General features: G+C 35.8%; 2 protein-coding genes across 3 annotated transcripts; both read left to right on the forward strand.

Moving 5' to 3' along the window:
• The first annotated feature begins 484 nt into the window (after positions 1 to 484).
• LOC149380938 (Galactose oxidase/kelch repeat superfamily protein) lies at positions 485 to 2,272 on the forward strand. Of its 2 annotated transcripts, none has more exons than XM_089601778.1 (2): positions 485 to 1,706; positions 1,772 to 2,272. In XM_089601778.1, exons 1-2 carry the CDS (start codon positions 729 to 731, stop codon positions 2,000 to 2,002), a joined length of 1,209 nt encoding a protein of 402 aa, XP_089457904.1. In that variant the 5' UTR covers positions 485 to 728; the 3' UTR covers positions 2,003 to 2,272. The 2 variants fall into 2 exon arrangements, with proteins under 2 accessions (XP_089457904.1, XP_089457903.1); XM_089601777.1 differs by having other exon boundaries at positions 1,801 to 2,272.
• Positions 2,273 to 17,467: 15,195 nt separating this feature from the next.
• LOC149380939 (transferases/nucleotidyltransferase) lies at positions 17,468 to 23,361 on the forward strand. The gene is made up of 13 exons (XM_089601102.1): positions 17,468 to 17,625; positions 17,725 to 17,820; positions 18,001 to 18,078; positions 19,156 to 19,236; positions 19,333 to 19,552; positions 20,571 to 20,629; positions 21,755 to 21,804; positions 21,884 to 21,971; positions 22,070 to 22,330; positions 22,455 to 22,547; positions 22,645 to 22,749; positions 22,842 to 22,958; positions 23,067 to 23,361. The coding sequence occupies exons 1-13, from the start codon at positions 17,560 to 17,562 to the stop codon at positions 23,136 to 23,138; spliced, it is 1,386 nt and encodes a 461-aa protein (XP_089457228.1). The 5' UTR covers positions 17,468 to 17,559; the 3' UTR covers positions 23,139 to 23,361.
• Positions 23,362 to 25,431: the final 2,070 nt, after the last annotated feature.

Genomic DNA, 25,431 nt, shown 5'->3' on the forward strand with positions numbered 1-25,431 from the left:
TTTCAAGCACACCACATGTTCACAAATGTTAAATCCAAAAAAAGCTTAACACACACCTACTCTCGTCATCTGAGCAACGTCTCGGAGATACACAACAATTTACGGGTTTTTTTTCACGCTGGGAGATTGATCGATTTGCATCCACCGTCACTTTACTTCCACTCTCGATGCCACCTATCCCTCAAGAAACTAATCTCGGGATCACGCATCTATAAAACACTTTGTCGTCACACCGAATCTCGAAGAGAGTCTATCTAAGAGCTAGGAAGATAGTAAGATACAAGCATAAAATAAATAAAAAAAACAAAAAAAAAAAACTAATGAGAGAGACCGCTTAACTCCTCCTATATAACGACTAGATTTAATTATATATTTTTACAATTGTTATTTTCTGAATGATTGAATGTTTCTTTGTTTTATACTTATAAATTATAATTATATATATATAATATCTCATTCGCATAATTTTTTATTATATTTTGAGGAGTATAATGTTATATTCTAGGGATAAAAATAAAATATCACTCTCATAAATAAACAATTCACATGTAGATTCACATGTTTGGAAGACGCAAAAGGGCAAAGTGAGAGGACTCGGGACCAACCCATTGTCCCACTCTCCCTCCCATTTTGGTCCTCTCTGTCTTCCAAACTCATCCTCTCAAAACAGAGAGTTTGAAGAGAGTGTGAGAAAGAATAAAGTATCCGATCAATGTGAGTCGTGCGAGATGTCAGAGAGCTGCAATTCCCGCCACTTCTCATGGCTCGTCAAGTCCTGCCTCCCCGACACAACCGCCGCCGCCGCCGCATCGACAGTCAAAACGACATCAAACGACACATCGGCGACGGAAACGACAGTGTCGTCCCTCCCGGACGACGTCCTCCTGGAGTGCCTCTCCCGAGTCCCGTCGTCATCCATCCAAGCCCTCTCTTTGGTCTGTCTGCGGTGGCGCTCCCTCATCCTCTCCGCCTCCTTCCACCACCTCCGCCGCCGCCGGAACCTCCTCCGCCACTCCCTCCTCGCCCTCTCCGCCGCCGACTCCTCCATCCTCTCCGCCTCCCTCTCCTTCCCCGCCAAAGACAAACCGCGAGAGTGGAACCTCTCCGCCTTCCTCGCCGCCGCCCCGCCGCACGCCCGGATCTGCGCCGTCGGACCCACCATCTTCGCCGTCGGACGGGGCTCCGCCGGCCTGCGCTACGACACGTGGACAGGCGCGGTGGCGCCGATGCAACCCACCCTCTTCCCGCGGAAGAAGTTCGCCGTCGCGGAGGTCGCCGGGAAGATCTACGTCGCCGGAGGCGGCGGAGCCGCGTCGTCCACGGCGGTGGAGGAGTACGATCCGGGGGAGGACACGTGGCGCGTGGCGGGGCACGCGCCGAGGAGCCGGTACGGGTGCGTTGGCGCGTCTGCGGACGGGGTTTTCTACGTGGTCGGAGGGCTGAGGCTGGGCGCCGCCGCCGGGGATTCGCACGTGTACGCTGGGTCGATGGACCTGTTCGACGTGGAGGCCGGCGCGTGGCTCCGGAGCCGGTGCGTTCCCGGCGGCGGGTGCGTGGTGGCGGCGTGCTCCGCGGCGGGGAGGGTGTACGTGCTGGCGAGCCACGCCGTGGAGCTGTCGTTCTGGAGCTTCGACGGTCGGCGGAAGGGAAACGGCGGAGCGTTCGGAGAGTGGCGGAGGATTCAAAGCCCGCCTTTACCCACACAGGTAAGCATCCATGTTTGTTTCTGAAATTCTAAAATTAAAGGAAATGAAATGAAATATTTGAATAGGTGAGGGTGGACGGGAGGGTGCGGTTCAGCTGCGTGGGGGTGGGGGAGAAGGTGGTGCTGGTTCAGGTGTCGGGCTGCATCGACGACCTTCTGCGGAGGAGCGGCCGGAGTGGCCGCGGAATGAGACAGGGGCTCGTGCTCGTCTACGACCCCGCCGCCGAGGAATGGACCAGAGCCCCCGATCTGCCGGACCTCATTCGCCGTCCCCTCTGCGTTGCTCTCCACACCTAGCCCACGTGCCGTACGTAACACGTATACGCCGAGTTTTTCTTTTGTTTTTATTCTGCCTTTGGATTCTTTCTGAAAAAGTGGATTACAAGCGTCGTCGTTTTCGCGGCCTATATTAAAGTAGTGCCATGATATTTGTTGGGGCTCTCACTCATTCATCTGATCTGTCTGATTCATTTCAAAAGTAAAAAATGAATTTAGAAAAATGTTTCTCTTACATTATTGTTCTTGTATTTTTTAATTCCCCTATCGGCAATTATTGTTGTTATTATATGTTGAACGGACTACTTGGTTTCTACGATTTCAGAGGGGAAAAAGAAAAAGGCAACGGATGACTTGTTTGGGTAGAAAGAAAATTTCTCGGGATAAGGACATATAACATGCCTTCTTTAGAGTTTAGAGTTAAGACTATTAGACATAACATGTGTTCTGAGCGTTTCCGGCTTTGTTCATATTAGTCAAAATACATATATATTATTAATAGGGCATTGTAGCGAAATAGCCAAAATGAAACTATAAAATTTGTTTTTAGCCTATGTTTCACAACTTTTAGGGAAATATCCAACATGATTATGTGGCAATAATTAAGGTCTTATTTACCCTTATTTATTAATAAATTCGTCATTTTCTCTCTCCTATTTTTTTCTTACACTTTTTTTACATAAAAACTTCAAAAAACCATATCTATCTCATATGAACTCGAAATTGAGTGATTCCAAATCCTACGGATTCGTGACACCGAGATCTTCAAAAATAGATTCATTGTGTTTGATGAAAAATAATGTTTAATACCATAGATGTAGAAAAATCTACCTTAAATATGGAAATAACTGAAATTTTTTGAAATTATAAAAAAACAAATGGAAATGTGAATATGATGCATTAAAAATAATTTGTATCAAACACAATTGGTCTATTTTTGAAGATCTCGACGCCACGAATTTGTAGGATTTGTAATCACTCAATTTCGAGTTCGTATGAGAAAGATACAAATTTTTGAAGTTTTGATGCAAAAAAAAATATGTGAAAAAAAATAGGAGAGAGAAAGTGACGAATTTATTAATAAAAAAGGGCAAATAAGACCTTAATTATTGCCACATAAGCCATTTGGCTATATCCCTAAAAATTGTCAAACATTGGCTAGATCCAAAATCACATGTTTAAAGTGGCCTAATTAGTTACAATACATTCAAAAATGAAAAAAAAAAAATGATAATTTATTCATCCATTGCATAAATATGATAATTTATTGATTGAAAATAGAGTTCATAAATTAAAACATCATATTTGATGATAAATTAAAGCATTACATTTTAAATATGTAATTTTTAAATGTCTTGATTTTTTTTTAATTGTTTATGTAAAATATTATGATTTCTATTCTAGTAGTTTTGATTTTTTTTTCAAGTACGAGGTGTATCTAAAGTAATTTTTTTTTTTAAATACACTAATTTATAAATAATACATAATACATTTAAAGTATTAAATTATAGTTATAAATTGAATTTTTGGCTAATTCTATAATTTTTAGAAATTTTAAGTATTTAAAAAAAATTATAGAGTTGGAATAGTGCATCTTCAAATATGAATATACGCTATTTAATTCATCTTCAAATATGAAGAATGAAGATGAGTTTGAAGATACATTGCAAACTCATCTCCATCTCCATCTTCAAAATGAAGATGCATTGCGGAAGCTCTAAGGAAAATACTTTTCATTAGCGGCATCAGCGACCGCTAATGTGAAAAGGAGGGTGGGGTCCCACTTGTATCTGATATGTATCAGTGCTCTATTTACTAAACAGCTCAATTGTATTAACAAGTTGAAACATTTCACATTTCCGAACTATCAGTAATTAACTAGAATATTTTATCAATAGAATTAGAAGAGACTCAAAATTTAGGTAAAAAAACCATTTTAATCCTCATTGATTTAGCATAATATAGGGGAACCCAAAACCCTTTTCACTCGATCATTACTTCTAGCGAAAGGAAAAACAAGAAATCACAAAACTGAATTACAATATGGATGGATTTACAACATTCGATTTTTTTTTTAATTTCTTTCTTGCTTGAGCTATGTTTACGGCAAATGAATTATTATTATTATTTTGCAACTAATACCCAAAGTTCAAGCTGTGAGAATGACTCTCAGCTCAGTATATTTCATCATCGGGCGTCAAAAACTCCATCGGATCTTTACGAAGTTCCTTGATCAGTTTCACACGTTCTGGCACAGGCACAAGAGGAATGATGTTGTCTCTGTCGATAACACCATCGATCGAACCATACTCAATGGCTTTGATGGGAGACATGTAACGATCTTTGTCAATGTCCTTCTGGACTTGCTCGAAGCTCTAGTCGGTGGTTACGTTGTTCTTGTTGTGTATGACTTAGCGGGCTTGAATCTCCACGTCCAACATGGGATAGTAGATCATGACCCGAGTGTTGGGCATCGCAAAGTGCATCCCTTTCATGTCAGAGGCGACGAGTATGACTGACGCTGTCGATGCCGAGATTCCCATTGCCACTTGTCGACACATCGGCCCTCGCGAGCCATAGATCGCCATCGTGGCGATAAAAAAGGAAAGTCGCAATTCATCTACTACCACTTTCAAACACATATGCTGTATAATATTTCAAGGTTTGAAATGCCGACGGTCAATTTTGTGCCGAAGGTCCAAAAAATCGGAAATTACGGTGGCCGATGGAAATTGCTATGAAAATAATATGGAAATTTAAAAAATTATGTCGACGAAACTTACGATAAAACACAAAAATTATGACTAAAATAATAATATGTAATTTAATTTTAAAAAGTATTTTGTTATATATGGTTAAATTTTAAAAATAATATAATAATTTATAAATTACGTTTACATGATATACTAATGAAAATATTAATAATATATGTATATATGCTGTAAACTAAAACTATTCATATAGTCGGTAGAATAGATTTAAAACACATCATACCGTTAAAGTTCAACATATAGTATAATATAATAATTGGGCTTTTTGTTTTATGGCATTTATTGGTTCATGCCTTTTTTGTTTGTGGAATTTGCTGCTGAAGTCACAACAACAGCACATTATTTCATTTGTATCACAAATGAGTCTAAATTGCATTCGTGTCTTTATTTTGCATATTTGTCACCTATACAATGTCTTAATTACCCTTGCCACTGAAACACACAGTTAAATCTCTCCCTCTCATCGCCGCGAGATCTTTCACACAAACACACAGATAACTTTTCTCTATCATAATTTTCACAAACATTTGGTGCGCAATGGTGGATCGGAGAAGATGAGCCGATCGTGCCTGGGAGCGGTGGTGATGGCGGCTCTGGCGGCGTCGATGGTGGTCCTTCCGTTGGTGTTGCCGCCGCTTCCTCGCCGCCATCGATGCTTCTCTTCTTCCCCGTCGGAAAACAATCACTCCTTCGTCCTTTTCTTCCCCGATTCCTTCTCGATCTGGCTCCCGAGCCTCGCCGTCGACCACAGCCCCGACGGCCTAGCGTTCTCGTCGCCGTCGCCGGTGGTCTCTGCTGGAACTAGCCTCTTCCTCGCCGACGACGACGATCGGAGAATCCTCTTCTCCAAGCTCCCGATTCCTTCTCGATCTGCTTCCCGAGCCTCGCCGTCGACCACAGCTCCGACGGCCTCGCGTTCTTGTCGTTGTCGCTAGTGGTTTCCGCCGGAACCAGCTTCTTCCTTGCCGATGACGAACTCACAATTGCCGCCTTCGCCGGAGTTCGGGATCGCGGAGATTCTCCGGATCCGATGGTGGTGCTCGCCGGAGCAGGCGATTTGGCTAACAGAGAAGCCATGGACGAATCGGCGGAGTGGAGACTCAGGTTCAACGAGGAAGATGAGAAAGCTCGTTGGTGAGTGGACGAGCTCAATCAGGTAACAATGGCTTTGTATTAGGGTTCTTCATCGTCAATTTGTGCTTCTGTTTGTGTTAATGCTTATGTTTGTATCGTGAAATGGATAGATTATAATTTGCGAAGAACCGATTTTCGTTTATGATATTTGTTGAAATGTGCAATTGAATTTCTGATAAATCAAGTCTGAGACTGTTGTATTATCTAGGAATTTTTGATAAACTGTGAATATTAGTTTGTTGTGTTAAATTTTTCACTGTGAGTATACGTTTGTTATTATAAAGATTAACTGCGAGTATACATTTTGCTGGGAAGGTGTTTTGGTGATATATTTTATGAATGTATTTTGCAGAACATGGAGATATGTGCATATTATTTGAGGATGAAATCTGTATATCATCAATGCTTTCAGTTGCGTGTTACAATGACCGATATTATGTTTGATGTAAACTTCTCGAAGTATTGTGATGAAAACGTACCTCAAAGTTCTAATTTCCTTGCTGAGATTGATTCCTATCTCATGAATGTTATAAAAGGTTTGTATTTGGTTATATATTTTAGGGCAAACTAGCAACGTAGCCATTTTGAAACGTGGTTTTTAGTTTTTAGCCCACGTTTGGTAAATTTTGTAATATAGCCATTTACTGAAATAAACGAATATTAAAAGACAAAATTACCCTTCATTAAATAAACAATTATCATATATTAATAAATTAATAAAATAAAAGAAATGAATGACAAAATATAACTCTAGCCAATTATAGATCACAAAAATCTATAAAAATTTGAAAATACATATGGAGATTTCAGATTAGATTGGCCAAAAAATCAAAAAGGGAAAAAAAGAAGCTAGAGATCTGGTCACACCGTTAATTTTGCTCGCCCTTCACCCTCGTCACCGCGAACGAAACCGATCCGACTCCGCCGCCATCTGAAACGATAAATAAACAAAAATATACATAAATAAACACTAATTTTGCTCGCCCTTCACCCTCGTCACCGCGAACGAAACCGATCCGACTCCGCCGCCATCTGAAACAATAAGAGTTAATTTTAGTAAAAAATGGTTAATTTTAGTAACAACGAAGAATATTCCACACAGACTTTTGATGTGTAGAACAACATGGATGATCCGGATAAAAAAAACGTTTGAAGGTTGAAGAAGTATAATCGAAATGAAAGTTAATTTCAGTAAATAATGGTTAATTATAGTGACCACCAATTAATACGTGTCAAATTAACTGAAATAAACAGCTAACAAAGTTTTTTTAAAAAAAAAAAATCCCAGATCCAACAAAAAAGATATTCGAGATTTGACAAAAATACAGAAAAAGACGAAGATGATGACCTTCGATTGTGATCCACCAATTCGCAGATGGCGATTTTCTTTTTCCAATCCATTTCTGGAAGTTTCTCACTAAGAAGCCCTTTGAGACCTGGATTCTGAGCTCCATTGAAGTAATGGAATCAGACTCAGAAATACGCAACAAAATCACCGAGCCAACCGCGGTTAGATAGATTCAATCGCTAGAGTCATTTGTTGAAATATTAACATTTTGTGTCTGCTAAACCCATAAATATGAAATATTCCCTCTCTGTATGAAGACTTCCCTCTCTGTATGAAGACAAAAATTTTCACAATTCAATCGTGATCATAAATGTTAGATAATAAATAAGAGAGAGCGAAAATAGTGGTGTTTTAAATTGGAAACAATTGTGTGCTTAACCGTAGTGGGTATCACATGACAGATTTTTTTTAAAGGTTAATAATGTAAATGTCTATCATATTATAATGGCCACGTAGGATTAATTGGCTATGTTTGAAACAATTATGAAACGTTGGCTAGATTACAATTTCAACGTTTCAAGTGGCCTAGTTCGTATAATTTTTCTATATTTTATTATATATTTAGTATAAGTTTCTATTGGTTATTACATAATTATAATTTTTTTTATTTTTAACAGGACAAATTATATCAAACACACAGAATTGGGAAGATGTGGATTTGATTCTTATTCCCCTCAAGATTTCAATTGATGGAGCAGATAGGTTTTTCCATTGGTCTCTGTTTCCCATATAGTCAGTCAGTGGCAAGATAATAGTTTTTGATTCATCTATTGGTCGTGAGAACAATAATTTGATGAAAAAGTGTGATATGTATTGTAGACAGATGCCTAAACTTCTCTCTAAGATAAAAAAATCAGAATAAGAAGTCAGTTGTCCCAAATGTGTTCAAGCCATATGACTTGGTTTTTGCTGATACACCCAAACGAATAAATTAGTAAGTTGTTTTCATTCTTTATTTTTTCATTGTAACTTAAATTTCTTTTTTGTATCTTTAGTAATTAATTGTATTCTGAATTTTACCATTGTTAGTTTACTCATTAATTACTGTAATATTTTTCTTGTTTTTTATCTTTCAGTTTTGATTCAGGTATCTATGTTGTTGGATTTGCCGATTTACTTATTTCAAATCGTCCTATTATGCAAATCGAGGAAATAGGCATCAATAATCTCCGGTTGAAGTACATCACTCAGCTTTGGAAACACGCCATGGATAGAAGTTATAAAGATCAACAATTTGAGAACATTTGTCGATCTGGAACTTGCACTTACACTCGTTCTCGTTGTTGAAGTTCAAGATTTGTAGTAATATTTGTATTTAGTATTAGATTTTATATCACTAACTGAAATGATCTTTCTATTTTATTCATTAGATTCTGTTAATTATCATAATATTTTATTAAGAACTATTTACAAATATGTTTTGTAAAAAAGGATAAGGATTTGAGTATGGTACAATTCTAGTTTCTTAAATGTTGATTTGACTTTATTTGTTTTTGTAAATAATTAAGTGTGGATCTCCCCTAATTTTTATTAATTTGTTTTGTTCAGATGCTTGATTGATGTTCATATCTATTACTTTAAATTATATGTATTTTGTTTTGTTAGTCCCCTTCAAACTGTTTGAAATTTGTTCTTTAATTCTAATTTTTGGTGTATAATAAATCTATATTAGACTACTTTATTTTTATGTAATTTGATACGTGAGTATACTTCGGTTATGAAAATATTTCATTGAGTCTACTTTGCTCAGATGCTTGGTTGACATTCATATCTATTTCTTTAAAATATATATATATATATATATATATATATATATATATATATATATATATATATATTGTGTTGTTAGTTCACTTCAAACTGTTTGAAATTTGTTTATTGAGTCTACGTTATAGTGTTTAAATAAATCTATATTAGTCCCTTATGAATTTTAATGTAATTTGACACGTGAGTCTACTTTGGTTATGAAAATATTCCTTGAGTCTACTTTGTTCAGATGACACATTCATATCTATTACTTTAAAATATATATATTTTGTGTTGTTAGTCCACTTCAAACTGTTTGAAATTTGTTTCTTGAGTCTACTTTTTGGTATTTATATAAATCTACATTCGTCCCTTATGAATTTTTATGTAGTTTGATATGTGAGTCTACTTTGATTATGAAAATATTACATCGAGTCTACTTTGTTCAGATTCTTGATTGGCATTCATATCTATTTGTTTAAAACATATATATTTTGTGTTGTTAATCCACTTTAAACTGTTTGAAATTTGTTCCCTGAGTCTACTTTTTGGTGTTTAAATGAATCTATAATGGTCCCTTATGAATTTTTATGTAATTTGATACGTGAGTCTACTTTGGTTAAGAAAATATTCCATTGAGTCTACCTCATTCAGATGCTTGATTGACATTCATATCTATGAGTCTACTTTGGTTATGAAAAAATACCATTGTGTCTACATTGATCATATGTCCAAAATCTAGCCAGAACTCCTAGCATAATACTTTTCATGCAAAATATATATTCAACATTCAGCTATAGTCCATCAAATTGTTCACAAAAAAAGAAAGAGAAATGAGTACTTATAAACTTGATAATTCACCAAAAACTTGAGAATTCAGCCATTCCCAATTTAAAAAAATTAGTTCTCAATTTAGAATTCACCAAAAAATACATAATCATATCCACAAGTCAACTTGCTGAAAGTCAAATTACAAAATCAAATATTCTTTTGTCAATTTTCTTTACTCTTTTTGCTGAAAGTTGGAGCATTCTTGCAACTTGCCTTGTTGTGTCATTTTCCTCCACAATTTCCACAAGTCAACCTCGCCCAAAAATTCTTCACATCTGTATTGAAATATAAGTTGCATCTTTATTAGTTTTTTATTTTTATAATAAATTAGACAAATATATTAAATTATGTTCAGCAGTAAACCAAGACTTATAACATGAGTAGTTATTATTCTAACATTCAATAGAAATGAACTTTAAATTATATGTATTTTGTTTTGTTAGTCCCCTTCAAACTGTTTGAAATTTGTTCTTTAATTCTAATTTTTGGTGTATAAATAAATCTATATTAGACTACTTTATTTTTATGTAATTTGATACGTGAGTATACTTCGGTTATGACAATATTTCATTGAGTCTACTTTGTTCAGATGCTTGATTGACATTCATATCTATTTCTTTAAAATATATATATATATATATATATATATATATATATATATATTTTGTGTTGTTAGTCCACTTCAAACTGTTTGAAATTTGTTCATTGAGTCTACGTTATAGTTTTTAAATATATCTATATTTGTCCCTTCTGAAATTTTATGTAATTTGACACATGAGTCTAATTTGGTTATGAAAATATTACATTGAGTCTACTTTTTTTAAATGTTTGATGGGCATTCATATATATTAGTTTAAAACATATATATTTTGTGTTGTTAATCCACTTCAAACTGTTTGAAATTTGTTTCTTGAGTCTACTTTTTCGTGTTTAAATAAATCTACATTAGTCCCTTATGAAATTTTATGTAGTTTGATACATGAGTCTACTTTGGTTATGAAAATATTAAATTGAGTCTACTTTGTTCAGATTGTTGATTGGCATTCATATATATTAGTTTAATATATATATATATATATATATATATATATATATATATTGTGTTGTTAATCCACGCCAAAATGTTTGAAATTTGTTTCTTGAGTCTACTTTTTGGTGTTTAAATAAATCTATATTAGTCCCATATGATTTTTTTATGTGGTTTGATTCATGAGTCTACTTTGTTTATGAAAATATTACATTGAGTCTACTTTGTTCAGATTCTATTTGTTTCAGCTTTTTCTTCATTTGATGTTGTATCGTTTTCCACGATTAAAGCACAATTCTTGTACTGTGAATCGTTCTTCAGAAGGTACGTCAAGACTTGAAGATTGTCGTCATTTTCAATCCTCATTCCTCTTAAACCCTAATTGCTCTGTCTTAAATGATACTTTTAATTCAGCTTTGTTGTCATTGAAAACTTCCTTGGATAATTTCGTAATGAGCTCAATGTAACTCATGCCTTGACTCAGTAGCACCATATTTGCATTGTTGTTGATGTATACGTTATCAGCATCCCAAATTCCACCATATTTTACAGCAATTGGGATCTTTTCCATTATCAAAATTAACTCTGCAAATATACATATAATACATCATCAAATTTCTTTTAAGTGTAATAATTTTTTATCTGTGATTATACACTACACTATCTGTAATTTGTTATGTGAGTTTACTTTTAGCTGTGTTTATGATGAATTGAAATTTTTTTGGTATGCAAGTCTACATTTTATTTAGAAATCCGTCACTGTCAGTCTACCATGAATATTCTAAGAATACAATTAGTTTGTGTTGCTGAATGAATCAATCATTGTGATATCATGCAATTGTAAATTTCGTTTTAGTGCAATGTGATTCCCAAAATTCACTATGAGTTTACTTTGAATTTATTGAACTTTGTATTGTGAATCTACTTTATTTTCACTATGAGTCTAATAATGTTATTCTTACTGTAAATACGTTTGTGTGTAAAAATACCGAAGTTCGAGTAGGTAATACCTGTGATCAATGTCGATGAGGAAGATTTGCTGAGGAGAATAGTCTGAATAATCGATGTGAAAGAAGAAAAAGGAATTGCTGAGAAAAATCATTGGAATAATTTCAATTTTTTGAATGGAAAAGAAACATGAAATTTAGATATGATTTACTCCTTGTCCTAAATTTAAACATGAAATTTAGGATGCTTGAGTAGTCATTGACCATCGGTACTCCTTATTCTGAGGGAGTTCCACAGAGATTTACTCTTTTTTTTAAATCTTAAAGATATGTTTCAATATTAATATAAACTATCTCTAGTAAAATAAATGTAGAGTTTTTTTCGCTACTACTTCATCTGTAAGTATATGTTCACTAATTCAAATTTAGATATGATTTTAGTACCACCAAATCTTTGACGAGAGAGTTTTTTTTTTTCATCTGTAAGTCTGAGTCTCAAATGTAATAATTAGATTTATAGCCTTCAATGTGCACGGGAATGTCAGTGTAAGTTGCAAAGCCTCCAAGTATTTATTTTGTAGTGTGTGAAGACAAATCATGTTGTTGGTGGTGCGTATTACCAGAGGAAGACTAATAATTTCACCGTTTTTTGTTGTAGATTGTGTTTGTGGTCTACGAATCTTAATTTTTTTTTCATTCTAAAATCACTGCCAAAACCTAATTTTCAATTTCAGTTTCCAGAAACAAGTAATCAAATATTCAAACCTGAAAAATTTGGCTTTGGCAGTGAAAGTATTCGAGGAGGCACTTCGATTTTTCTCATGTGTCTACTTCATCCTTTGATTTCGATCGGCGAGCGAAGACGAGGAGCAGAGAACACGGATTTTTGCCAGAGATTCTTCGTCGTTCTATTTTGACCTTCGATTTCGAACGCCGAGTGAAGACGAGAGCGGAGAACACGTTTTTGGACCGAAAAATCTTCGCCATTCTACCTGGATCTTTGATTTTCGAACGGCGATTACGTTTTAGAAGGCTTGACTTCGGATTTTGGAAGGAGAATAATTGTCGTTCTTCTCTGCGAGTGTTTCATAGAACGTTTTTTTGGTTGCTCTAAGTAAGGGTATTTTAGTCCAATAATTGGTAAAAATGACTTACTTGCAACACATTATTTGGAGGTGACGTAGCTGCAATTTTGTCCATAAGAAATGACTTTTGTGCAAATCACCCTTTTTGTTTTATGGTTTTTTGCTTTGCTTTTGGCCCATTAGGGCTTCAATCCCTTCTTCACCAACATCTTCCTGTGTAAGCGGACGTATTTGAAAAAAAAAAAACAAACGCATACTAAAACAAAGCCAAGCAAGAAAACTAGGTCTGACAGACACAAATTGGACGATGAAGCTAGGCATTGACGCCGAGACACCAAGAAAAGTCGCGAAACATTGTTGTTATTGCATTGTCACCATTTAAAAGTCACTTTGTTCGACGAAATGCCGCCGATGTTGCGCGCATCTGGTAAACGTATTTTTACCGAGAATATTTGGTCTTTTATAACCATCATTGAACGGCAAACCGATTTTTTCACGCAAAAACGACACAATTTCGGTGAAACAAAACGACGAAACGATAATATAGTCATATTTGTGTCGAACTCTTCCGATTCACGTAATTTTGACGCGATTTCGTCGACATGCCCCGAAAATTCAAACCTTGATATTTTCATTTAAAGCGCAATAAAATATACAATGATAATTTTTTTTTACAGAAATTTCACATTTGAATTATGTCTTATTTCAACTAAAACATCCTAGTTGGGTAGTCACAATTCATAGAAGCAATGAGAGTACTATTGTCGACCAATATATACGGCTTATTTTCCATTTCGAGCGAAAACATGAGAATTTTTACAAGAACTTCAAATTCGCAAAGACCTGAGAATAATGGGGTACAACGTTTTTCAGAAAAACCTATAAATAGACCAATCTTAATATAAAAAGTGTATAAAATAAATACAAATGAGATTGTTGAAAAGTAGATTAATGTTTAGATGATTTTCAACCGTTCTTCAATACCATGCGAGTGAGTAAATAATTAATGTTGAGATTGTTTTACCTTTTACAGGTATGACGAGGTTAGATCGTGGGACAATCAATTCCCACGTCTGGAAGGTTATTTAGTAACTGTTCATGCCGTGTAATATTATGAAAGTTATTTTATAACTGTGTGGTCTTTAGTCTAAACGGTTATTTAGTGCTTACATGGTCGTTGTAAACATTCGATTTGACTAGATTTATTGTAACAACTAACTTCTTTGATTTGCTTGGGTAATCTTTTAAAAAAAACTTATTATCGATCTCGTTGATCAAGTTATCAACCAATCACAATATTTTTTTTTTTTGTATATTGCACATTTAAATAAAAAAAATTAACCGAACAAATATTTCCATTATATATGGGTCTTATCAGTATATTTCCAATATTTCCAAAATCACGATATTGTTAGATCGGGCTTTCGCCCATTGTTTTAAATTCCTCAATGCTGCCCCTCGTGGGAGTTCGAGCCATGTCTCAGTCCCAATGTGTCTGATCATTCGAAAAGACCAGCTAAGCTGTTGGAATAAAGTTAATAAATATTATTTATTAACATGTGGATGGTTGATTTTGTTTGCCAAAAATCGGACCTAAGGTGAATGAGAAATTGACAAGGTCTAGCTGGACGAAGTGACGAAGTGACTAAGTCATTCCATCCAGCTCGACTAGGGAGGACGAGCTGGACGAAGTGACTAAGTCACTCCAGCTCGACTAGGGAGGTCGAGCTGGACGAAGTGACGAAGTCATTCCAGCTCGACTAGGTAGGTCAAGCTGGACGAAGTGACGAAGTCATTCCAGCTCGACTAGGCGAGGTCGAGCTGGACGAATTGACGAAGTCATTCCAGTTCGACAGGGCGAGGCCAACGTACTCGAAGTGACGAAGTCATTCCAGCTCGACTGGACGAACTCGACCAGACGAAGTGGTGACGAAGTCATTCCAGCTCGACTGGACGAGCTCGACCAGACGAGGTGACGAGCTCGACTGGACGAGCTCGACCAGACGAGGCGAAGAACTGTACGTTTGAGAATTAAAGCCAACAGTTTGTGGGCTTTAACTCAATGGTTTTTGAGTTTTAAATGCGCATTATGGCTGTGTAATAATGCCATTAAGGCTGGAAAAACGTTGGACTGTTCGCATGTTTGAATTCATAACGTTGTGTTAAATGGTTATAATAACCTGCGTTAAATGCCTTTAAGGCTGAACGTTTTGAACTTCAAACTGATATAGCCTAGCCTTGGCCTATATATAGAGGCTTCAGCTCTCATTCAAAAGGACACAGAGAATTCGCAATCCTTTTTTCCCCACTGTTCCCGAGCTCCCTCTCTCCCAGAAAATATTTCTCTTTTCTTTTGTCGTGGTGGTAGTTTCGCACAGGTTCCAGTTCGCCGAGAGAGTCAAGTGGATTGGTGCTAAACTTGTCTCTGCAAGTCGTTGTATCCTGGGAGGCTTTCGCTCACGTGTTCCAGCATCCGTAGGAGGGCGATAAAAAGCTTCAAGGAAACCGTCCAACGGGCCTCGACTTTTTATTCAGATTTGTTTTTCCGGTTCAAAGGTTTAGCCGGTTTTCCTGTAATTATTTTACGTGTATTTTTCTTTGCATGCAATTTTTCTTTTATTTACGTCAATATTATTTGTAATATTGCTAACATAAGCATCATTAGCTTGATCATCCTTTACCTGACAAGCTACCTAATACTATGCAGACTCATCAACAACGCTTAAAGGCTTTTCTTATTCCAGAATTTGCAGTCCTGTCTTGTCCGCCGAACTGTTTGTCACTTTGTTCTAAAAAAAATAGAGAGCCGGAATACTATAATCATATAATGTACACTGAGCTTGTATTCGAAAGATCCTATAATAACTATATAAATTTATCGAAATCCAAGTTTCTTAGCACCAAAATGCCCGGAGTTTGAACTTTTGATAATGCCATAACAAATTAATTGTTTTAAGTACCTACACTCACTCATATCGAATACCGAATATTGCATATGGCAGTTGGTTAATAAAACTTATGTAAGAATAACGTGTCTAGTGTTTTTATCGCGAAAATAGTGTTTTCAAGCTATAAATAATTTATTTTATTTTAATATTATAGATTCTTTAAAAAAATTCAAATATTTTTGGGCTCGATTTAAGTTTAAAATATTTGAAAATTCTTTTTTAAAAAAATTAAAAAATATTTTTTTTAAAAGTATTACAAATTAAAAGCATTACTCCCTTGATTAAAAGCATTGTTTCTCTAATTTTTTGTTACAATCCAATGGAATATTTTTTGGAAGCCATATTTTTTAATTTATCAGAAAATAGCATAGTTAACATGTTTCTACAAAAATAGCTGTTTTTAAGTTGAAAACAAATATTTTTTTTTATGTTGACCATCTTTTTATAAGATTTGTGTACTATTTTCGACTATGCTTATATTTAATTTTATTTACAATTTAATTTTAAAATAAAATAATGATTTACCATTTAAAAGAAGAAGAATTTGTTGCAACTAATCCTGAGGTTTTTAATAAAATTCTAGCCAAAGTTTCATTTTATTAAAAAAATAGTCCATTAGGCCGAAGTATATTAAATTACCTAAAATAGTTAATTTAATTTACTTCGGTCTGGTGGACTATTTTCCGAAGTAAATTATATTAACCCCAACCAGTTTAGTTAATTTACTTTGGTCTGGTGGATTATTTTCATAATAAAATAAAACTTTGGCTATTTTTTAAAGGGAAAATGACGCATATATACCATTTGTTTAAGTAAAATATCGAATTTATTCTTTAGTTTTAAAAAATGTCGAATTTGTACCATCTGCTTAATTAAAATGATGAACTTATACCTTAAAATAGATAACTGTTTCACAAACATCCCTTTTATTGATTTTTTTTTATTAACATTGACTATGATATTTATATATAACCACAATTTATTCTTATTCATTCGCGCCTTATACCATATATGTAATTTATTTAAAAAATAAAAATAAAAAAGTAACCCTCCCCAATTTAGGAATCGAACTAAATCAAAATAGACTAATAAAATTCATACCTCTCAAATTACGACTTTGATTCTTAGATTTCACGCTCGCATTTGTGATCTTGATATTATTTGAATCTCGATTTTTATATTTTTCTTTATCTATGTTTTTCACGATATTTCACATTTCAGAGATCGTAATTTTTAGTTATTTATTTATTTTTACAATAAATTACATATTGAACTATAAGACGTGAATGGATACGTGTAAAACGGAGTTCACATATAAATATCGGATTCAACATTAATAAAAAGTCAATAAAAGAAATATTTGTGACATATTTATCTATTTAAAAATATAATTTTGTCATTTTAATTAAACAAATGGTACAAACTCGATATTTTTTAAAATCAAAAGTTAAATTCGGTATTTCAATTTAACACAATATATATATATATATTTGTGGTATGTATCAGTCATTTTCGAAATATTATACTTAAAAATAGTCATTTTTGCCCCTTTTTCCGTACATGAGCAGGGCTTGGCTCGGCCCAACTTGGTTTGGCCTTAGGTGACAGACATATGAACGTCGTTTCTTGTCAACTTACGCTGAAGTGTGTCGCGTCTTTCTTCTTTTTCATCCGTTCGGAACTGGGAACATATTAGGAGAAAGAGAGCAGAGAATCACTGAAACCCCCTCTCTCTCCCCCCATGGATTTTCAGGTAGTTGTCTTAGCCGGAGGAACCTCCAAGAACCTCGTTCCTCTCGTTTCCAAGGTCCCTCTCTCTCTCTCGGAGCTAACAAGATCTCTCTCATCATTCATTTCCTCTTTATCGAGTGTTCCGTTTAATCAAACTACTCGCTTGATTCCGCAGGAGATTCCGAAAGCGCTTCTTCCGGTTGCGAATCGTCCAGTACTCTCCTACGTCCTCGAGCTCTTAGAACTCAGCAATCTCAAGGATTTAATTGTTGTACGAACTGTCTCTCCCTCTGCCTCTTTTTCTAATATCGCTTTCAGAGTGTCAGCAAGTTGAATTTTAGTCATTATACTAGGGAGTATTTTTTTAATCGAAATGATGAATCCTGAGATTACGAGGAAGGAATGAAGTGTGTAATTGGTCTTGATATTTGCTTGTTTGTCCTCTGATCAGGTGGTTGAAGGCGAAGACGCTGGTCTTCGTGTTGGGGGTTGGATTTCAGGGGCTTATGTTGACCGTTTACATGTCGAGGTACTTGACTAACTGGGGTTCTTATGATGTTTTGGATCATTGATTATTTTTTTTTTTAATCACAACTTGTGATTGATTGATTGTAGAGTTTTGGTTGAATGAAGAGTGTTCTTAATGAAGCTTTGATGACAGTGTTTTTGACTCCGTAATGGGTGGTTAAGAAGTGTTGGGAAAACTGATATACTGCTCTTGAGTGAATAGTTTATGCCAAAGAATCTAAATCGGCTTAATTGAGAGGAGGGAGTATGTGCAGTGCAAGTTTTTTGATTGATTGGTGAAGATTTCGATTAGGTGTGAATGGCTCTTTCTTAATCGAATGCTTCCTTAGGTAATGACTCGAATAGGACTACCAGATTTGTGGCTTCTTTTTCTTAATCAAATTTTGGTTCCCCATAAAAGGAGGTCCTTGCGGGAGAAGAACTGTCTGTCTGTCAGTGAGTTTTGGTCTTGGCAGCTCTTCTGTCTTTCTCTTCTATCTCAATGAAGAGTATGTGAAAATAATTTGATGGCTGCCTTTCAAACCAATGCTCTATTTCTTTATTTTGCTATGAGTTCTTAGGTGTTGGTGCAATTTCTTAGGAATAGTTAATTCAAGCACTCTCGCAGTAACCTTTATCGAATAGGTAAGTGATTTCTGTTGCCTGTTTTCTCTTGTAAAAATTCCTAATTCATTAATGTTGATTCATTAAAAGAATGATTGGGCGTGGAAGAATGACGAACATTCAAGGCTCCATCCATTTACTACTGTTGAACATGATTTTTTTTTTATCCGCCATTCCGATTTCCAGTGCATCATTTTCTTGAACTTAACCTCATCTTTCGTTAGTCATTTATTTATTAGCTATAAGTAACAACTATCTTCATCAATATGATAAAAGTACAATAACAAGAGAGGATAAAATACCCTCTAAAAGATCGATGAAGCAAAAACATAATGCAAAAGAATAATGGAATAAAATCATTCTTCAACTCTTTCGCCATACATATCTGTGATTGGTAAAGTTATATTCAAAAGCATAGCACTGTGAATTTCTAGAATTCTGACCATCCATATGTATATCTTTCTATGTATCTCAGGTTGCTGCAGTGCCCGAGGATGTTGGAACTGCCGGCGCTCTTCGAGCAATTTCACACCACCTAACAGCAAATGACATTTTGGTTGGTATCCATTTGCATATAACTATGTTCTAAGATCTGGGAGAAATTATTCTTTATGGCTGATGAATTTTATCTTCTTCCTATTTATTCATTCAGGTTGTGAGTGGTGATATTATTTCTGATGTTCCTCCTGGTGCAGTGGCTGCCGCGCACAGGCGACACGATGCGGTTGTTACAGCGATGCTTTGCTCAAATCCTGTTAGTGGGCCTTTGGATTCTGGATCTTCTTCTGGCAAAGACAAAACCAAGAAGCCTGGACGCTACAACCTCATTGGCTTGGACCCTACAAAACAGTTTCTAACGTACATCGCAACAGGTTAGATTAGATCAGGTCTTTTGTTCTCTTTTTCTTCGCTCCACACTTTCATTTACCTTTCAGATTCTGGATGGGAATAACTTCCCTTAACTCTGCCAATTCTGAAGATTTTCACGCTAATGCATTTTCCTCCATCACTCCTAGCACATATTATCGAGCTTAGACTTAGACTTGTGATTGGTACTTGCCTCCACTTGATAAGTGTTTTGGAGTATGGTGGAGAATACCTTATGCCCCGCTTCGAAACTGGATTCAAGAGATTGAAGAAGAAAAAAAAAAAAACGGATTTTCACTGTCTAGTGTTTGGAACCTAGAAATTACTGTGGTATTTTTTCTCAGGAAAAGTGAGGGAAAATTTTGTGAAGGAGCTATGCATTTTATTTTTAACTTTCTTTAGCATTAGGTGAGGAAAATAAAAATCTTACGAATCTTTTTTGATACACTCCTTCAAGTGGATGTATAGACAAACGCATATAATTAGAATGATACAGATACACATGTATACTTATGCACATGTACATATATATTAGTAATATATATACACAGACATACATAAACCGCTTACATGTACATGCATATACATAGACTATATATAGGAAGAAAACTCATATTTTTCCTTACAAATTCTCCAGGTTCCAAATACTTGATTTTTTTTTTTCTCTCCCTACTCTTCCTCGGGATTTTCCTTCCCTTTTTTTCCTCACGAAAATCTGGTTCTAAATCGGGTGTATTCATCTAGCTTGATTATTTTGTTCATGGAGGATATCTTGTGGTACTGGTGTCTGGGTAAAACTAGAGCATGTAATGACAATTTCAAACCACTAATTATCGACTTACAAAATGACTCAAGGTCAGAGGTCAATCAGTGCAATTCATCCAAATTTCTAAACATTGTTTTACATTTTCTATCAAGGAATCTTGAAAAGAAAGGTTGAAAAATGCAAGATGCCAGTGTGATATTTCCCTTACTTTATATAAGCTTTTGTTCCAGAGTAAATATATATTGTAATCTCCACAGGGGCAGAGCTTGAGAAGGATATTCGAGTGCAAAAAAGCATACTGCGCTCTGCTGGGCAGGTAATATTTTACATTGTTTGGCTGTCTTTTCGTATCATATATATTTTTAAAATATTGGTAAATCTACTATCTGGCTTCTTCTAGTACATTGCATTATACCATTTTAATCAATGTTGCAAGCTTATTTGCATTTTTAGTTGTAAATTGTTATTATTCTTCATGGTATTCCTGGTAAAACTTCTAACGCTTTTTTTTTTTGTTTCCTCGTTGTCTAAACTATTGAGCTCTAAATTTATTTGCTATCTATTGTTTTTTTTTAGTGCTAATTTTTTTTTTATACAATTAGTGAGGGTTCTTATTTCCTGTCATAATAGTAGATTCTTAATTCCTCTATTTATCCATTTTTGTGTAAAGATAATTTTGAAGAACGCAAAATATCTCTTTAAACGTTAAGAGTTTTGCTGTGTAGTTTATGGCAAGGCTAATTAATGATCAATCCGCAACTAGTTTCTCTGTCAACTAATTTGCTTCTTGGTGGCGCTTGGGAAATATGGAGACTTTGTTCGTCTGGATGGTGCCATAACTAGACGAAACTACAGCGACTCATATCCGAAGGGTTGGAGTTGGAATATCCTGCTCAGCTCGAGAAGCTATATCTCTATAGGAGGCAAACTCGCTCATTAGTAAAGCTGTTTTGGCTTCTTTGTTTTGATTTGTAGAAGCGTCCAACAGTGACTCTTTTTTGAAGACATTTGTAGAAGCGTACAACAGTGACTTTTTTAAGACTAACAGACTCTAATCACCAAACAGTGTCAATCTACATCCTTTTGACGAAACTACCCTCAAGTGATATGATGAGCTCTTCCAGCTTCATATAAGACCTGAAAAGAATCTCAAGTGGCGTCAGGCAGTATGGACTGTTCTTTCAGCGTCTTGTTGGGAATTAGAAGCCTGTTGTACATGCTTGTAGTTATCCTTTGTTTTTTTCACCCGACCTCGTGAGAGACTAGTCGAGAGCCATTTATACTAGTACTTTCTTTTTAGTTTTCACACTAGTCGAGTTTCCAATTTTTTATTTTATTTTTTAATTAATTTGGTTCTTAAAAAATAATTGCAGAAAACATGCGAAGAGAAGCTGTTTCATATTTTTATTTAATTGGTTAATAGTTTTATCTTTTCATGTAGATGGAAATTCGATCAGATCTCATGGATACTCATTTATATGCTTTCAAGAGGTCCGACACTTCTTACTTTTTATTTTATGGAGATTGCTTTTTTATGACATCCCAAGGTGATTTCCTTGTTCTCTCCCAGGTCCGCTCTGATGGAAGTTCTGAATCAAAATGAAAAGTTTCATAGTTTGAGGCGAGATGTGTTGCCTTATCTTGTCAGAAGTCAGCTGGTTTGTTTAAGTCTGTACCTTGTAAATAGATTTGTCCCGGATGGGTGCTTTTGTAAAAATGTCCCTGGAGTAATTTCCTGTCTCTTTATCAATCTTAGAAGTCCAAGCTTTTGTTAAAAGGATCACCCCAACTGGAAGAAAATGAAGACGAGAACGTTGGTTCACAAAACAACCAGATATTGCAGTCCCAGATCCTGGCTAATGCATCTAAACCAAGCTTTCATCAACGCTATGCTTTGGTTCATAATGGCTCAGATCTAGTTCGAAAGACCCACAAATGTTGCGTTTATATTGCTAGCAGCAACAATTATTGTACACGATTGAACTCCATCCAAGCATACTGTGACATCAATCGAGATGTAAGTTCTGGACGAACACTTCATTTCGTCCTTCAAATAAGAAAGCGAGATAGATAAAATAATCTAGCCATAACCTATTCCGTCTCTGGGGTTGTCGTAATATTTCCTCTTTTAATTGCGTCAGGTCATCGGAGAGGCAAGGAATTTGTCAGGTTATTCTTTCTCCACCCATAATAACATCATCCATCCTTCGGCGGAGCTCGGATCCAAAACAACTGTGAGTTATATCCATTTATTTGCAGAATGTAGGTCAAGAAAACAGCTTTTTTTTTTTAAATCTTATTTTACTCATCTTGTGCCTGATATGATTCTAGGTGGGGCCGTATTGTATGCTTGGGGAAGGCTCACAAATGGGGGACAAGTGCAGTGTTAAGCGATCTGTTATTGGCCGTCATTGCCGGATAGGTTCTAATGTTAAGGTCAGACTAGAGATAATAAGCTTTTTTTCCCTAGTAAGATCAACGATCTTTAGCTTGGACTCATTCGTATTTTTTTTTAAATATAACCGCAGGTCGTTAACTCGGTTGTCATGAATCATGTTACAATTGCGGATGGTTGTTCAATCCAAGGTTCGGTGATATGCAACAACGTTCAACTCCAGGAGCGTGTCGTATTAAAAGATTGTCAGGTAAATTCTCTCTCTCTCTCTCTCTCTCTCTCTCTCTCTCTCTCTCTCTCTCTCTCTCAGAGCTGATTTCAAGTGTTCATCTTTGCACAAACTTTGCACTTTGTGCAGGTTGGAGTAGGGTTTGTTGTTACAGCTGGTAGCGAATGCAAAGGAGAGGCGTTGGCTAAGAAAGAGAAATAAGTCAGTATTCGAAGTTTTTATCACATGGGAGAAACCTAATTACTGATCAAGTTGAAGAGATGAGAAAACTTAGTGTAGCGGATTCGAATTCTCAGTTGTGTATCTTACAGTGCAAATTTTGGGGATTTTAGTATTAGACTATTACTTGTCGTCACATCAAACCAGTCCATTTCCTTCCTTTTCAAATTCTACACAAGGATATAATAGGAAGCATTACAAGCGAGATCGAATATACAACATTTCTACTTTCTACGTCACTCTCTACTTGTAGTAGCTAGTAAATAGTTTACCTACTATCTCCAGCAAGTTATCAGTGTCAGATAAGTTAATAGTTTTGGTTTTGTTTTTTTTGTTATTATATTTAATTATTTGAGTTATTTTAATAAACAAAATCAAGTTTAGTGTGATTGAGCATTGATCCGCACTACATAAAAGTTTTACTGGTTTTGTCGAAGTTAAAAATTTAGTTTATTTCAGTTCAATCCTAAGGGTTGGGGTGTATTTGGAACCTGGAAAATAGGAGAGCAATGAAAATGGAATCCCTTTAATTTTTCATGTCTTAGTTTGAACTGAGAGAAAATGAGAAGAGATTTCAGAGGAAAATGAAGTGCATTCAATCCAGATTCATGTCGTAGTTCTAGTAATTAGTAAATACTGTGTAAAAAGATGCTTTTATACAATCAGTTATTAATAAATACTACGTAAAAACATGCTCTGACCAAGAAATACACAAACACCATAGTTGAGAGCGAGTTTAGCAAGCAAGTGCGCCGGCTTATTACAGTCTTGGAACAAAAACAAACTTAATGGAATTAAACCAGTTACAAAGAGAAGAAGTCTTGTTGTGAAGACTCCTATCTCTGACAAAGCTTGTCGCCGATAGTTGAGCGTATGAAAGCAGTCCGATTGCACAATCTCGACCCCGAATAGAATAGCTCGGGCCTAGGTTAAGTACGGGAGAAGGTGAGAGAAAACGATCCGTGTGAGACGAGATAACCGAGTCGTTGTGTGTCCGACCGACTCATCACAACCAGCATCGACAAAGACTCACTCCAGGATGGGGTCAGGGACTTTGTGATTGTAGCTTGTTGGTCTGGCTTTTGGTTTGCGGCTCGGTTCTCTTCCCCGTGATGATCTTGTTCCGATTGTTCGAAATCTGCTAGGCCAGTGTCAATTACCACTCCAAGATCTCACCCGCCACCTTGATGAGGCCTCCAACAACATGGTCTTCCAATCAGTAGGTTGATAATCCTGGGACATGTAGAGGATTTACACTCTACAATGAGTGTGAGGTTCCAATTGCCATTCGAGTTCATCAAGGACGAGGATAAACACACGGCTCTGGAGGTGATATCACGCGAGCCTAGTTAAAGGCTTTGATATCACGGAAGCCCATACCAATGAGAATTTCGTCCTTTCTCAGGGCTCGCCCACCAGAAGTTTGCCAGAAAAGCTTGTGGATTTCTCTCGTGAGATCTTTCGGGAGTTTGAAGTAGCTCATGACATATTACGTTGCCTCTTGGAGATTGGATTTCAAGACGACTTCTTTTCCTGCTTGTGAGAAGTAGTGTCCCTGCCAACTTGAAATCTTGCTATGAACTCTATCTCGGACAAAGGCGAATATGTCTTGTTTTTTTTCCCTTCTTGCGAACATAGAGACACCGAGATCGTGGTGGCTATGGCGCTCTGAATGTCTTCATGTACCTCATTTCCGAAACATACATCAAACTGGCATGTCGTTTGATCCCTCCTTTCTTTGTAGTGTAACATCTCTTGCGTTCAGGGGTGATATAACATTGATCCATAGCATAGTTAATAAGAGACAATGCTTCTTCAACTTCAATCCTAGTGCCGCCACGTGGCGCCGCCAGGCGTCGACACGTGGCGGTCAAAAATTATTTTTGCCACCCGATTTTGATTTTTTTTTCCCTTCCAATTTTGATTTTTTTTTACCTTCCAAACATCAATATATTTTGTATAATTTCTTTATGTATATTATAATCATAATTACTAATACTATATTATACTATATCAATAACATATATTATCCTTTATTTTTTTCCGACCTTTAATTTTTTTTCCCTCTCATCAATATATTTTGTATAATTTTTTTTTTTATGTATATTATAATCATAAGAATTAATCTCATTTTTGCCCCCTGGACTCGTACCTCGGTTACATTTCACCTCTGGAGTCGGAAATGTTGCAAAACTCAACTCACAACTCAAACACGTGTTACAAAGCCCCACTTCCGTCAGTATTTGGACGTTAAATTTCACGTTTTGATGACATG

The sequence above is a fragment of the Urtica dioica genome, chromosome 11 (genome assembly GCF_054948205.1).
Source record: "Urtica dioica subsp. dioica isolate 48M chromosome 11, U.dioica_male_clone48M_v1_H2, whole genome shotgun sequence".
In the NCBI taxonomy this organism is placed as follows: Eukaryota; Viridiplantae; Streptophyta; class Magnoliopsida; order Rosales; family Urticaceae; genus Urtica; species Urtica dioica.